Source organism: Amyelois transitella, chromosome 7, assembly GCF_032362555.1.
Source record: "Amyelois transitella isolate CPQ chromosome 7, ilAmyTran1.1, whole genome shotgun sequence".
Taxonomy (NCBI): domain Eukaryota; kingdom Metazoa; phylum Arthropoda; class Insecta; order Lepidoptera; family Pyralidae; genus Amyelois; species Amyelois transitella.
In genome coordinates, this window is record NC_083510.1 from 7,606,976 (window position 1) to 7,619,266 (window position 12,291).

At 33.6% G+C, this 12,291-nt stretch overlaps 2 protein-coding genes across 2 annotated transcripts; both read right to left on the minus strand.

The window, feature by feature from the left end:
* Positions 1 to 916: 916 nt before the first annotated feature.
* On the minus strand, positions 917 to 3,902 carry LOC132901882 (glutathione S-transferase 1-like). Its single transcript, XM_060944941.1, has 6 exons — positions 3,744 to 3,902; positions 3,174 to 3,314; positions 2,556 to 2,614; positions 2,088 to 2,229; positions 1,644 to 1,837; positions 917 to 1,192 (listed from the first exon to the last, which is right to left on the minus strand). The coding sequence occupies exons 2-6, from the start codon at positions 3,312 to 3,314 to the stop codon at positions 1,075 to 1,077; spliced, it is 654 nt and encodes a 217-aa protein (XP_060800924.1). The 5' UTR covers positions 3,744 to 3,902; the 3' UTR covers positions 917 to 1,074.
* Positions 3,903 to 9,255: 5,353 nt separating this feature from the next.
* Positions 9,256 to 11,981, minus strand: LOC106132198 (glutathione S-transferase 1). The gene is made up of 6 exons (XM_013331556.2): positions 11,835 to 11,981; positions 11,265 to 11,405; positions 10,647 to 10,705; positions 10,232 to 10,373; positions 9,783 to 9,976; positions 9,256 to 9,533 (listed from the first exon to the last, which is right to left on the minus strand). Exons 2-6 carry the CDS (start codon positions 11,403 to 11,405, stop codon positions 9,416 to 9,418), a joined length of 654 nt encoding a protein of 217 aa, XP_013187010.1. The 5' UTR covers positions 11,835 to 11,981; the 3' UTR covers positions 9,256 to 9,415.
* Between the last annotated feature and the right edge of the window lie 310 nt (positions 11,982 to 12,291).

A 12,291-nucleotide genomic window follows, 5' to 3' on the forward strand; every position in this document is an offset into this window, starting at 1 on the left:
TGTTGCTAGCCCGTCGCCTATAAAAAGAATGCAAAGTTTATAAGCCAAACCATAGTCGCTTTTTCCCCAAGTGAGCCTATTCAAAAGTGCCGGGAACCACAAGACATGTAAATTAATATTCATTCATATTATCCCGTCTATATCCCTTGCGGGGTAGACAGAGCCAGCAGTCTTGACAGACTTATGGGCCACGTTCAGCTGTTATGCTTAATGACAGAATGGTGATCTTATTTTGCAAATAAAACTAATCTTTAATTTTACGTTTTCAAAACGTTTTATCTACGACAGCCTATGCGTATTGTAGAATGAGTTTTGACGATAGAATACAAATTTAATTAATCAGTAGTACCTATAACTAAAATCTCCACTGGACACAACACTGTACTAGTGCAATACTCAGTACTATCGAACTAATATTATACTCTCGGATATGCACATTGGCACGAGGCCCACTTCAATCCAATCTCATGGAGCTGGGTGATGAAACATAACTGTATACTAACCTAGGATTTCTAGTCTAGTAGCAAAGAAAATATATAGCGTGTGCCCGTTGCATTCCTCTATGTGCAGATTTTAAAAGAATATCAATGAAAAGGCTAATAAACTTAGGATTTTTCTTTTAGGCGATGGGCTAGCAACCTACCACTTTTTGTATCTCAATTCCATGTAAGCCGTATATGTTTCAAGTTTTCGAGACTGTTGGCCTCGTCCACCGCGTAAGATATAAAGACGTGATTGTATGTATGATTCTGTATATAAATAAATAGATTGAAATTAAAATACCTATTTACGATCTCGAAGTCAAATGACATAAAGAAAACCTTATTATTTTCTATGTCAATGGAGGTATAAATTTTGGAACGTACATATTTTTATCAATCGATTTTTGAATGATAAAATAAAGAGAATAAAGATCTTACTTACATAACATTTTATTTCAGAATAATAAAAAACAAAAATTTAAATAAAACTCAATGTTTTTCGTCAATTATTTCAGAGGAATAATTAATAAAAACCTTTGGGTTTTATTTAAATTTACTTCACACAATTTACAAGTAAATAGAGAGATAATCTTTACAAGTTCATTTTTTCTTTCAGTGCTTGTCCTAAGAAATCTGATCCAGGTTTGTTGTGTTTTTGGACAAAAGGCAGGGCTTCCATGTATTTTATCCAAGCGGCATATTTAGGATATCTGAAAATTTGATTTCATATCATGATGATTTTCTTATGTTTGCCCACAGAAATTAACTAATTTATAATACTTCTGGGGGTAAGTTCTTTTTAAAAATAAAAACAGGTATACCTATATAATATATAATATGTACATACATACAAATTATCACATCTATATCTCTTGCGGGGCAGACAGAACCAACAGTTACCAAGTTTATAAGCCTATTCCTAAGTGGCGACTAAGGGACTTTTACGACATTCTTTTGCCTTTGATCTTTTGGCGCCGAGAACCACACGACACATATTCTATTAATATTGAATTTATTATGGTTATATTACTAAGATAAGCAATGAAAGCACCTGCACCCTTAACTTTTTCTGCGTAAAGCGCTGGTCAACAACGCGTCACTTCTTCATCACTCTCAAATCAGCCTTATTATGTATGCCAGTTAAAATGAAACATAACTCACTTTTTCTCGTCAAGTGGCACAAGATGTTGCAGCGACGTAGCCAACGTAATTGCAGCAACATCAGCAATAGTCATACTATTTCCAGCCAAGAATTTGGAGCGAGTAAGGAACTCTTCCATAAATCCGTATGCCTCAACGATGTCTTTGCGTTGCTGATCTGACATTGTCTTTAGTCCTTCCAACATGACGAAGTACTGGAAGAAACAGAATTATTGAAACATTACAAATACAAGTATTCTAAGGATACATAGGAAGAAGGAAAGACGGGAATTGAGTCATGTAAAAGCCTGCCTTAGCTAATTCAGGATCATGATCACAATCACAGGATACTTCTCACGTTCCTCTCCAGAGAGGTGACCAAGATTAACACCAGATAGTAGAAGATTAAGTTTTCCTCGGTGAAAAACTTTTTTTTGAATATTGTGGAATTTACTTAATGTTTACCGTGACATTACGTAGCCTTGTAAATAAAGTGGCAGCATTGAAGAACAATTTGGAGTTGACTAGGGCCCTCTTTTTGACATCTTTAGGATATAGAGAGTCATCTTTGCCGTAAGCATCAGCCAAGTACATTAGGATAGAGTGACTGAAACAATTAAAAATATTAATTGCAACAATATAAAAATAAAAACGAAATAGAAATAATATTGTATATATATAATATGAATATATAATATATATATATATATATAATATGAATTAGAAACTAATCCAAATGATAATTTCCGTACAAATAGTAATTTGCTATATCTTTGACAAGTTCTTTTTAATTTCTTGGGCCGATATTGATACACTTTAGGATAAGATCTTACTGTTTTATATAAATGTTTTGTTCACCAAAAAGGGACTGCGTAGTGGTAAAAACAAGTAGCTAGAATAATGAAACCATACAAAATTACATTCGAAACTTACCTATCTGTTACAGTCAGATCACCGTCGACGATAAAGGGTACCACATGAAGAGGGTTTATCTGAAACAAAATATTATTAAGCTCTGTCTGTAGCTACTCATGTATGGACGTGAAATATGAGCTATATAACCAGTTTGAGTTTGTATTATAATTGCTTAGTTATTTGGATATAATGTGTATGTATTAATTTGGCGCCGATTGCGTCAAATTAATAGGTGTCAAGTCTTTTGGACTAAGGAAAGTAATTTGAATAATTTATAGATACAGTCGCAAGCAAATAAACTTGACCAACATATGGCTGTGGTTTGTACAAATAGGACAGCGACTATACATTCATAAAATACAGATTAACCACAGGTAACCTCAATACTATCTGGCAACCTGAAACGTCCACTTGCTTAACCTCAACTGAAACACATTACCTCAAAATGTGTTTAATTAATATACTCTGTAACACAATACTCTTGCAGCTGTAGGTATGACTTAATGATTGATGTAACGTTATGAATCTCATAGCGGTTGCCAAAAATGATTTTGGAAGTAACGGACATTGGTGTTTAAATCAAACGATACTTAGAATGTAGAAATTCTTACAATATAAAACAAATAATAGGTTTACCTTCAGCATTTCTGGCTTCATATGGTCCCCATTCATCAGATTTACATCAATCATCTCCGTGGGTACATTGAAGATCTCAGTCGCCATCATAGCGGCGCGAGCCGGGGGACTTGGGTCACATTTGTATAGTTTTACAACCATCTGAAAGAGCCAAATGATTTTTGCCGTTACAGCTACATAAATTCCATTAAAAATCCACTTTAATTTCTTTCATTTAGTTTGAATATCGACTGATAGAAAAACAATAACCGAAACCGGGATCCCGTGGTTTAGAAACAAACACTATGATGCACATGTGTCGATTAAAAAACACATCACTTAAGGCAGAAGAGACATGAATTTACTTGGTAAATGTTGAAAACTTTATAAGAATATAAGGGACTTCGGAAAACTTTTTTTTTAAATCCTTTCTCTACCATATAACTGGTGTACTTGTGAGTTATAGTTGCCGCCCGGTAGTTTCTTGATGTTGGTATTCTATCTCATTTGCCTTATTACTAGACTATCTTACATCGTTTTCTTTAATTCAAAAAGTGTAAAGACAATATATTAAATACACTTAAGACTTACATTGACGGTATAAAATGTTTCTGATGAACAAAATTAAATAATCGAAGCGTGAATCGAGCTCAAAGCCGGCAATTGACTGAGGAATACAAGGCCGAATAAATATTTATATGCCCTTGAAAGCAATGTGTCATTATCTTACGAGTAGTTGCTACGGGCAATCCTGCGTGATAGTGCAGTTTGTATCGTATTTTGTGTATAATATGACATGATATGACACAAGTAATTTAGTTTATGTTGTATCATTGAGATGACACATGCTGAAAATTATCGACGTAATGAATGACATTATCTATATCGAATGTGTTTAAAATTTTTGTACAAATAATAACAAAACATGATAAGCATATTGGATGAATCTTTTAACTATAATAAGATAAACTTATTTAGATTTTTTTTGGAACTGTTTGTGTATATGTAATTTGGCAAATATGGGTAGAACGGTAGCCAATGTACATAAGTATGTCTTCTTTTTAAAATTCATAACTCTTTTTAGCTTTTGGCTTCTATTTTGTTTTACTTGTCACACACGTACCTTTACCTTTTTCGGATCGGACCAGGTTATTATTACTTATTGTACTATGTACCTACATTATTTGCCACAGTAACCTTTCAACATAGTTTGGCAATGACTGTTGTATCTAAGTCCATGGTTCTAGAATTCAATTGCTTTTACATGCAGCATTGTGTTAGCCGTATAAAGTTTGATAGCCTCTCACACGCAGTCGAAGTTGCAGAGCGCAATCTGTGAACCAAGTTGTCGTTCTAGTAAATTCCTTCTGGCTTCTGAAATTAGCTTTGTTGGCTCAAATACAATACTCGGTACAATTTTAAATTAAAAAGTTTAAGTCACATAAGTGTAGTGGGCTACGCTTATTCAAACACTAGGAACCTTATAGAAGGTAGGAAAAAAAAAGGTAGTTCCCTTGTAGAAGGTTCTTCTTTAGTCTAAGTTCTGACTGCTTTTCTTTGTTACCTTCATAAACAACATGTATAAATAAAAAATAATAAAATAAATAAGGTCGCTACATGGAAAATCTATTAATACTTTTCTTCTATAGTTGCGTACTCTTCAAGCTTGTGTATCGTAACGGATGGTGTTTTGTCATAATTTGCAATTGCTTTTACTTCTAGAATTTTGTACGAGAACTTGCTTCAGCAAAACTAAATTTAAATAGTAACTTATATCATGATACAGAATTTAAGGTGAATAGAATAAAAAAACCTAGTTTTCTTATCCCTACTACTTACAATAAATTGTATAAGTATATATAAAAAGGTAGTTTTTCCGAAAACGAAAGTAGTAAAACTTGAGCAGGCTTAATAGTAAACACCGTGAAGATGGAGCGGTTTACGACGCTATAGATGTGCAAGATATGACAAATTAAACTTTTTTTATCTATTATTTAAAGTAATAAATTTTTACGAAACATACATGTAAATACTTATTAGGTCCTAATTAATTAAAATAGGTGAAAAATAACTTTCTCGCACAAAGGTGAATATGGTATTTCTCTTTCCCGCGGGAATTTTGGGTTCCTAGTTAGTAGTAGTAAATAATTTGATATATTGACTGCCTGATATCTACATATATTATATGTAGATATACAAACAGTTAATCACGTCTTAATTCCTTATGGGGTAGACATACCCAAGAGTCTTGAAAATGCTACCTATTCAGAAATTTTTTCTTACGTTTTTAAGTAATTGAATGACTGACCGACAGATGACGTAGAGTCGTAACTCTTAAGCGTACAATTCCCACGGGAGCCCAAAACAAACGACATACTAATTTGAGTAGCTATAGACACATCTAGAATTTCTATGAGGCAGTCAATTCGTGTTAGCAAACTTCCCAAGACAAATAGAATATAAAGCAGTATCTCGCGTGTGCTGGGCTTATCAATCATCGGGATGATTTTATTCCCGCTGCCTTTATGCAGAATGGGCAATGAATGCAGAATATGGCTTTTGTATTATGTGCAACTTCTTGTTCTATATAAAAGGGGTAAAGACGTTATATATACATATACGTGTTATATGTTCTGTCAGCGTAGAAAAGTCTGTGCCGGATCTCTGTTTTATTCCCTCTTATATTAGTAACATTATTGATTTTATTAAAACAAATAATACAATGTATGTATATGGGACAAGTCACACAGATTGGGTTACGCTTGATTGTGTTATGGGATACTAACTTAACGATACTATATTTTATCATAAACATACATATGTACGCCGGCGGCTTCGCCGGCGCAAATTTTGTTTATTTAAATACTTTGATAGATGAACATTCAAGCGTGTCTTGGAAGATCAACAATCAGAGTTCTTTTCCATCATAACTTGACCGGGGGTTGAACTTGGGAATTCTAAAACTGCGCCAATCAAGATGTTATCGTCACTAGTATTGGCTAATGCAAAGCTATATTTATAAACGATAAATCAACCACACACACCGCGGTATCGCATTGAAATCCTGATGGAAACCCGCGGGTGCGTGACGCGCTCCATACAAAATATTTTATTCATGACACCTCATCGTTCATACGTGCAATAACAGTTTCTGTTCTGTACCAATGGGAAGGGAAAGCGGGAAATAAATCCAATTTGTACCGGCATATATCATGGTCAGAGCGTGGCTCACGATTTATTCACAATATCATGTTCTCTAGACCTACATTGGCTAGGTTTGATCTTATCGTATTTGTGATGACGAAGATTTTACTTTTTTATATAAAAACATATTTGGCTAGTATTTAACTTAAGAATTAAAAAGACTCTGCGTATAAGAGCTTGCCTTGCTATGTTCGTCAATCTTTAAGATAATACAAAAAGATACATTTTATTAAAATTCTTATATATTTTAAACATATTTCTTGATGTAGCACTAATTAAACTAAAAACCTTTTCAAACATGCTTCTTATTGTTCGGCAACTGGTGCCGCGAAGTAACAGAAAGTAAGGAATGGAGGTGTAAGATCTAATCTTATTTCTAGTGCAGAATATGAAAGGATAGATACTCGTCAGGTTTGATACCAGATATCGGATATACGGTTTGCGAGACCGGATGGCAGAATATCCGGCGTCCGGACAACCGGTTCATTGTCTTGCTGCCGGATCTGATGAGTTTAGCGAGTTTCGGAGAAATCGCTGAATTTTGGCAGATTAGGAAGTTAACATTTACAATGTTATTATTATTTAAAATATAAAACATGTATTTGCTTGCAGTTGTGCGCTGAGAAAATCTAAATATCTGATTATGTAGGGGAGACTGGGGACACTTGATCCCCATTTTAGTTTTCTATAGTAATGGCTTTCAAAAAATTTTTGTTGACTACCTAGAAAAACTATTCATCTAACTTTGTACATTATCAGATTATGGAATTAATTAATAATTAGTAATTTTTTTTAAAATTTACTACGACATTACAAAAGGATCAAGTGTCCCCTATGCTGGGAGACTTGATCCCTGTGTAGGTTAGATTTGATTATAGGGGAACAAATGTACCTACGTCATTATAAAATAATAATAATGCATTTCACAATATAAGAATTGTTTTTTTAATCATATAGGTAAACATAACAAAAATCAACACTTACAATGGTTATATTATTTTAGACCTCTATGTGGTTACATAAAGATAATTTGAGTCTTAATAATCACAATCCTTACTAAATGCGTACCTACTAAAACTTTTTGTCTTATTTTTATTATCGCAATGATTTACATCATTATAGGGAAATTTAACATCTGGCTGTCGTTGTTGTTTCCTGGCGTATCTTCTTAGTGTCATCAAAGGCACATCATAAAGTTTTGCAGTTCTTTTGATAGTATTTCCTTTCAAAATCTCTTTAACCGCTAATTCAAGTTTTGTTTTGTCTATGGGTATGGTTTTTTAGCGCCCTCTTTATACGTAATATACGTTAATATTTTTCTTCCATCTAAAATAAGTAAAAATACTGAGCTATCTATACCTTACCAAAAATAGGGGACACTTGATCCCGGGATCAACTCACCCCGCGCTCGCAGGGATCAAGTGTACCCGGAACTGTTTTTTTTCAAAAACCAAATTTTTGTTAATGACATAAAGCGGTAATTAGATGAAAAACCCATCAATACAAACTTCAATTAACAACTTTTCTAGTCTTTAGAATCTGGTTACTAATTTATAATTAACAATAACTATAGATAATGATTTAAATACTCACAGAAAAATATTTTCACCTGGCGAAAACAAAATGGCACCACTGCTCTGAAGTTGTCAATTGTGAACCGTCAAATTTACGTTCAGCCATAGACAATGAGTAAAAACAACAATATTGCCAGTCTTTAAAATAAAAATACCGTGTGCTTATCGATTTATTGACAAGGGATCAAGTCTCCCTGGGGATCAAGTATCCCGAGTCTCCCTATATCCATTGATTTGAGTAAATATTTGATTCACATCATTAGTAAATTAATATACCTACACACATATAATCACGTCTATATTCCTTGTGGGGTAGACAGAACCAACAGTCTTGAAAAGACTGAAAGGCTACGATCAGCTGTATGGTTTAATGGTGTAATTGACATTCAAATGGTGACATGTTGCTAGCCCGTCGCCTATAAAAAGAATGCAAAGTTTATAAGCCAACCAATAGTCGCCTTTTCCCCGAGTGAGCCTATTCTATTATAAAGCACCGGGAACTAAAAGGCACGTAAATTAATATTCATTCATATAAACCCGTCTATATCCCTTGCGGGGTAGACAGAGCCAGCAGTCTTGAAAGACTTATGGGCCACGATCAGCTGTTAGGTTTAATGATAGAATGGTGATCTTATTTTGCAAATAAAACTAATTTTTACGTTTACGTTTTCAAAACGTTTTATCTACGACAGCCTATGGTATTTTTACAATGAGTTTTGGCGATAGAATACAAATTCATTTAATCAGTAGTATAGCTAAAATCTCCACTGGACACAACACTGTACTTGTGCAATACTCAGTACTACCGAACTAATATTATACTCTCGGATATGCACATTGGCACGAGGCCCACTTCAATCCAATCTCATGGAGCTGGGTGATGAAACATAACTGTATACTAACCTAGGATTTCTAGTCTAGTAGCAAAGAAAAAATATAGCGTGTGCCCGTTGCATTCCTCTATGTGCAGATTTTAAAAGAATATCAATGAAAAGACTAATAAACTTGGGATTTTTCTTTTAGGCGATGGGCTAGCAACCTGCCTCTTTTTGTATCTCAATTCCATCTTAGTCGTGTGTCTTTTCAAGATTTCGAGACTATTGACCCTGTCCACCCCGTAAGAGATAAAGACGTGATTGTATGTATGATTCTGTATATAAATAAATAGATATTAATAGATTGAAATTAAAATACCTATTTACGATCTCGAAGTCAAATGACATAAAGAAAACGTTATTATTTTCTATGTCAGTGGAGGTATAAATTTTGGAACGTACATATTTTTTTCAATCGATTTTTGAATGATAAAATAAAAAGAATAAAGATCTTACTTACATAACATTTTATTCCAGAATAATAAAAAACATAAATTTAAATAAAACTCAATGTTTTTCGTCAATTATTTCAGAGGAATAATTAATAAAAACCTTTGGGTTTTATTTAAATTTACTTCACACAATTTACAAGTAAAAAGAGAGATAATCTTTACAAGTTCATTTTTTCTTTCAGTGCTTGTCCTAAGAAATCTGATCCAGGTTTGTTGTGTTTTTGGACAAAAGGCAGGGCTTCCATGCATTTTATCCAAGCGGCATATTTAGGATATCTGAAAATTTGATTTCATATTATGATGATTTTCTTATGTTTACCCACAGAAATTAACTAATTAATAATACTTTTGGGGGTAAGTTCATTTTAAAAATAAAAGCAGGTATACCTATATAATATATAAACAATGAAAGCACCTGCACCCTTAACTTCTTCTTCGTAAAGCGCTGGTCAACAACGGGTCTCTTCTACATCACTTTCAAATCAGCCTTATTATGTATGCAAGTTAAAATGAAACATGACTCACTTTTTCTCGTCAAGTGGCACCAGATGTTGCAGCGACGTAGCTAACGTAATTGCAGCAACATCAGCAATAGTCATACTATTTCCAGCCAAGAATTTGGAGCGAGTAAGGAACTCTTCCATAAATCCGTATGCCTCAACGATGTCTTTGCGTTGCTGATCTGACATTGTCTTTAGTCCTTCCACCATGACGAAGTACTGGAAGAAACAGAATTATTGAAACATTACAAATACAAGTATTCTAAGGATACATGGGAAGAAGCAGACTGGAGTCCATTCGAGTTACAGCCTATCTTACCTAATCCAGGATCTTGATCACAGATCAAAAGGATGCTCCTGCGTTCTTTTCCAGAGAGGAGACCAAGATTAACACCAGGTAGTAGAAAATTAACTTTTCCTCGGTGAACAACTTTTTTAGAATATTGGGGAATTTACTTAATTATATATTATTACCGTGACATTACGTAGTCTTGGAAATAAAGTGGCAGCATTGAAGAACAATTTGGAGTTGACTAGGGCCCTCTTTTTGACATCTTTAGGATATAGAGAGTCATCTTTGCCGTAAGCATCAGCCAAGTACATTAGGATAGAGTGACTGAAACAATTAAAAATATTAATTGCAACAATATAAAAATAAAAACAAAATAGAAAAAATATTATCGTGAATTAGAAACTAATCCAAATGATAATTTCCGTACAAATAGTACTTTGACAAGTTCTTTTTAATTTCTTGGGCCGATATTGACACACTTTAAGATAAGATCTTACTGTTTTATATAAATGTTTAGTTCACCAAAAAGGGACTGCGTAGTGGTAAAAACAAGTAGCTAGAATAATGAAACCATACAAAATTACATTCGAAACTTACCTATCTGTTACAGTCAGATCACCGTCGACGATAAAGGGTACCACATGAAGAGGGTTTATCTGAAACAAAATATTATTAAGCTCTTTCTGAAGCTACTCATGTATGGACGTGAAATATGAGCTATATAACCAGTTTGAGTTTGTATTATAATTGCTTAGTTATTTGGATATAATGTGTATGTATTAATTTGGCGCCGATTGCGTCAAATTAATAGGTGTCAAGTCTTTTGGACTAAGGAAAGTAATTTGAATAATTTATAGATACAGTCGCAAGCAAATAAATTTGACCCACCTATGGCTGTGGTTTGTATAAATAGGACAGCGACTATACATTCATAAAATACAGATTAACCACAGGTAACCTCAATACTATCTGGCAACCTGAAACGTCCACTTGCTTAACCTCAACTGAAACACATTACCTCAAAATGTGTTTAATTAATATACTCTGTAACACAATACTCTTGCAGCTGTAGGTATGACTTAATGATTGATGTAACGTTATGAATCTCATAGCGGTTGCCAAAAATGATTTTGGAAGTAACGGACATTGGTGTTTAAATCAAACGATACTTAGAATGTAGAAATTCTTACAATATAAAACAAATAATAGGTTTACCTTCAGCATTTCTGGCTTCATATGGTCCCCATTCATCAGATTTACATCAATCATCTCCGTGGGTACATTGAAGATCTCAGTCGCCATCATAGCGGCGCGAGCCGGGGGACTTGGGTCACATTTGTATAGTTTTACAACCATCTGAAAGAGCCAAATGATTTTTGCCGTTACAGCTACATAAATTCCATTAAAAATCCACTTTAATTTCTTTCATTTAGTTTGAATATCGACTGATAGAAAAACAATAACCGAAACCGGGATCCCGTGGTTTAGAAACAAACACTATGATGCACATGTGTCGATTAAAAAACACATCACTTAAGGCAGAAGAGACATGAATTTACTTGGTAAATGTTGAAAATTTTATAAGAATATAAGGGACTTCGGAAAACTTTTTTTTTAAATCCTTTCTCTACCATATAACTGGTGTACTTGTGAGTTATAGTTGCCGCCCGGTAGTTTCTTGATGTTGGTATTCTATCTCATTTGCCTTATTACTAGACTATCTTACATCGTTTTCTTTAATTCAAAAAGTGTAAAGACAATATATTAAATACACATAAGACTTACATTGACGGTATAAAATATTTCTGATGAACAAAATTAAATAATCGAAGCGTGAATCGAGCTCAAAGCCGGCAATTGACTGAGGAATACAAGGCCGAATAAATATTTATATGCCCTTGAAAGCAATGTGTCATTATCTTACGAGTAGTTGCTACGGGCTATCCTGCGTGATAGTGCAGTTTGTATCGTATTTTGTGTATAATATGACATGATATGACACAAGTAATTTAGTTTATGTTGTATCATTGAGATGACACATGCTGAAAATTATCGACGTAATGAATGACATTATCTATATCGAATGTGTTTAAAATTTTTGTACAAATAATAACAAAACATGATAAGCATATTTGATGAATCTTTTTACTTTAATAAGATAAACTAATTTAGATTTTTTTTGGAACTGTTTGTGTATATGTAATTTGGCAAATATGGGTAGAACGTTAGCCAATGTATATAA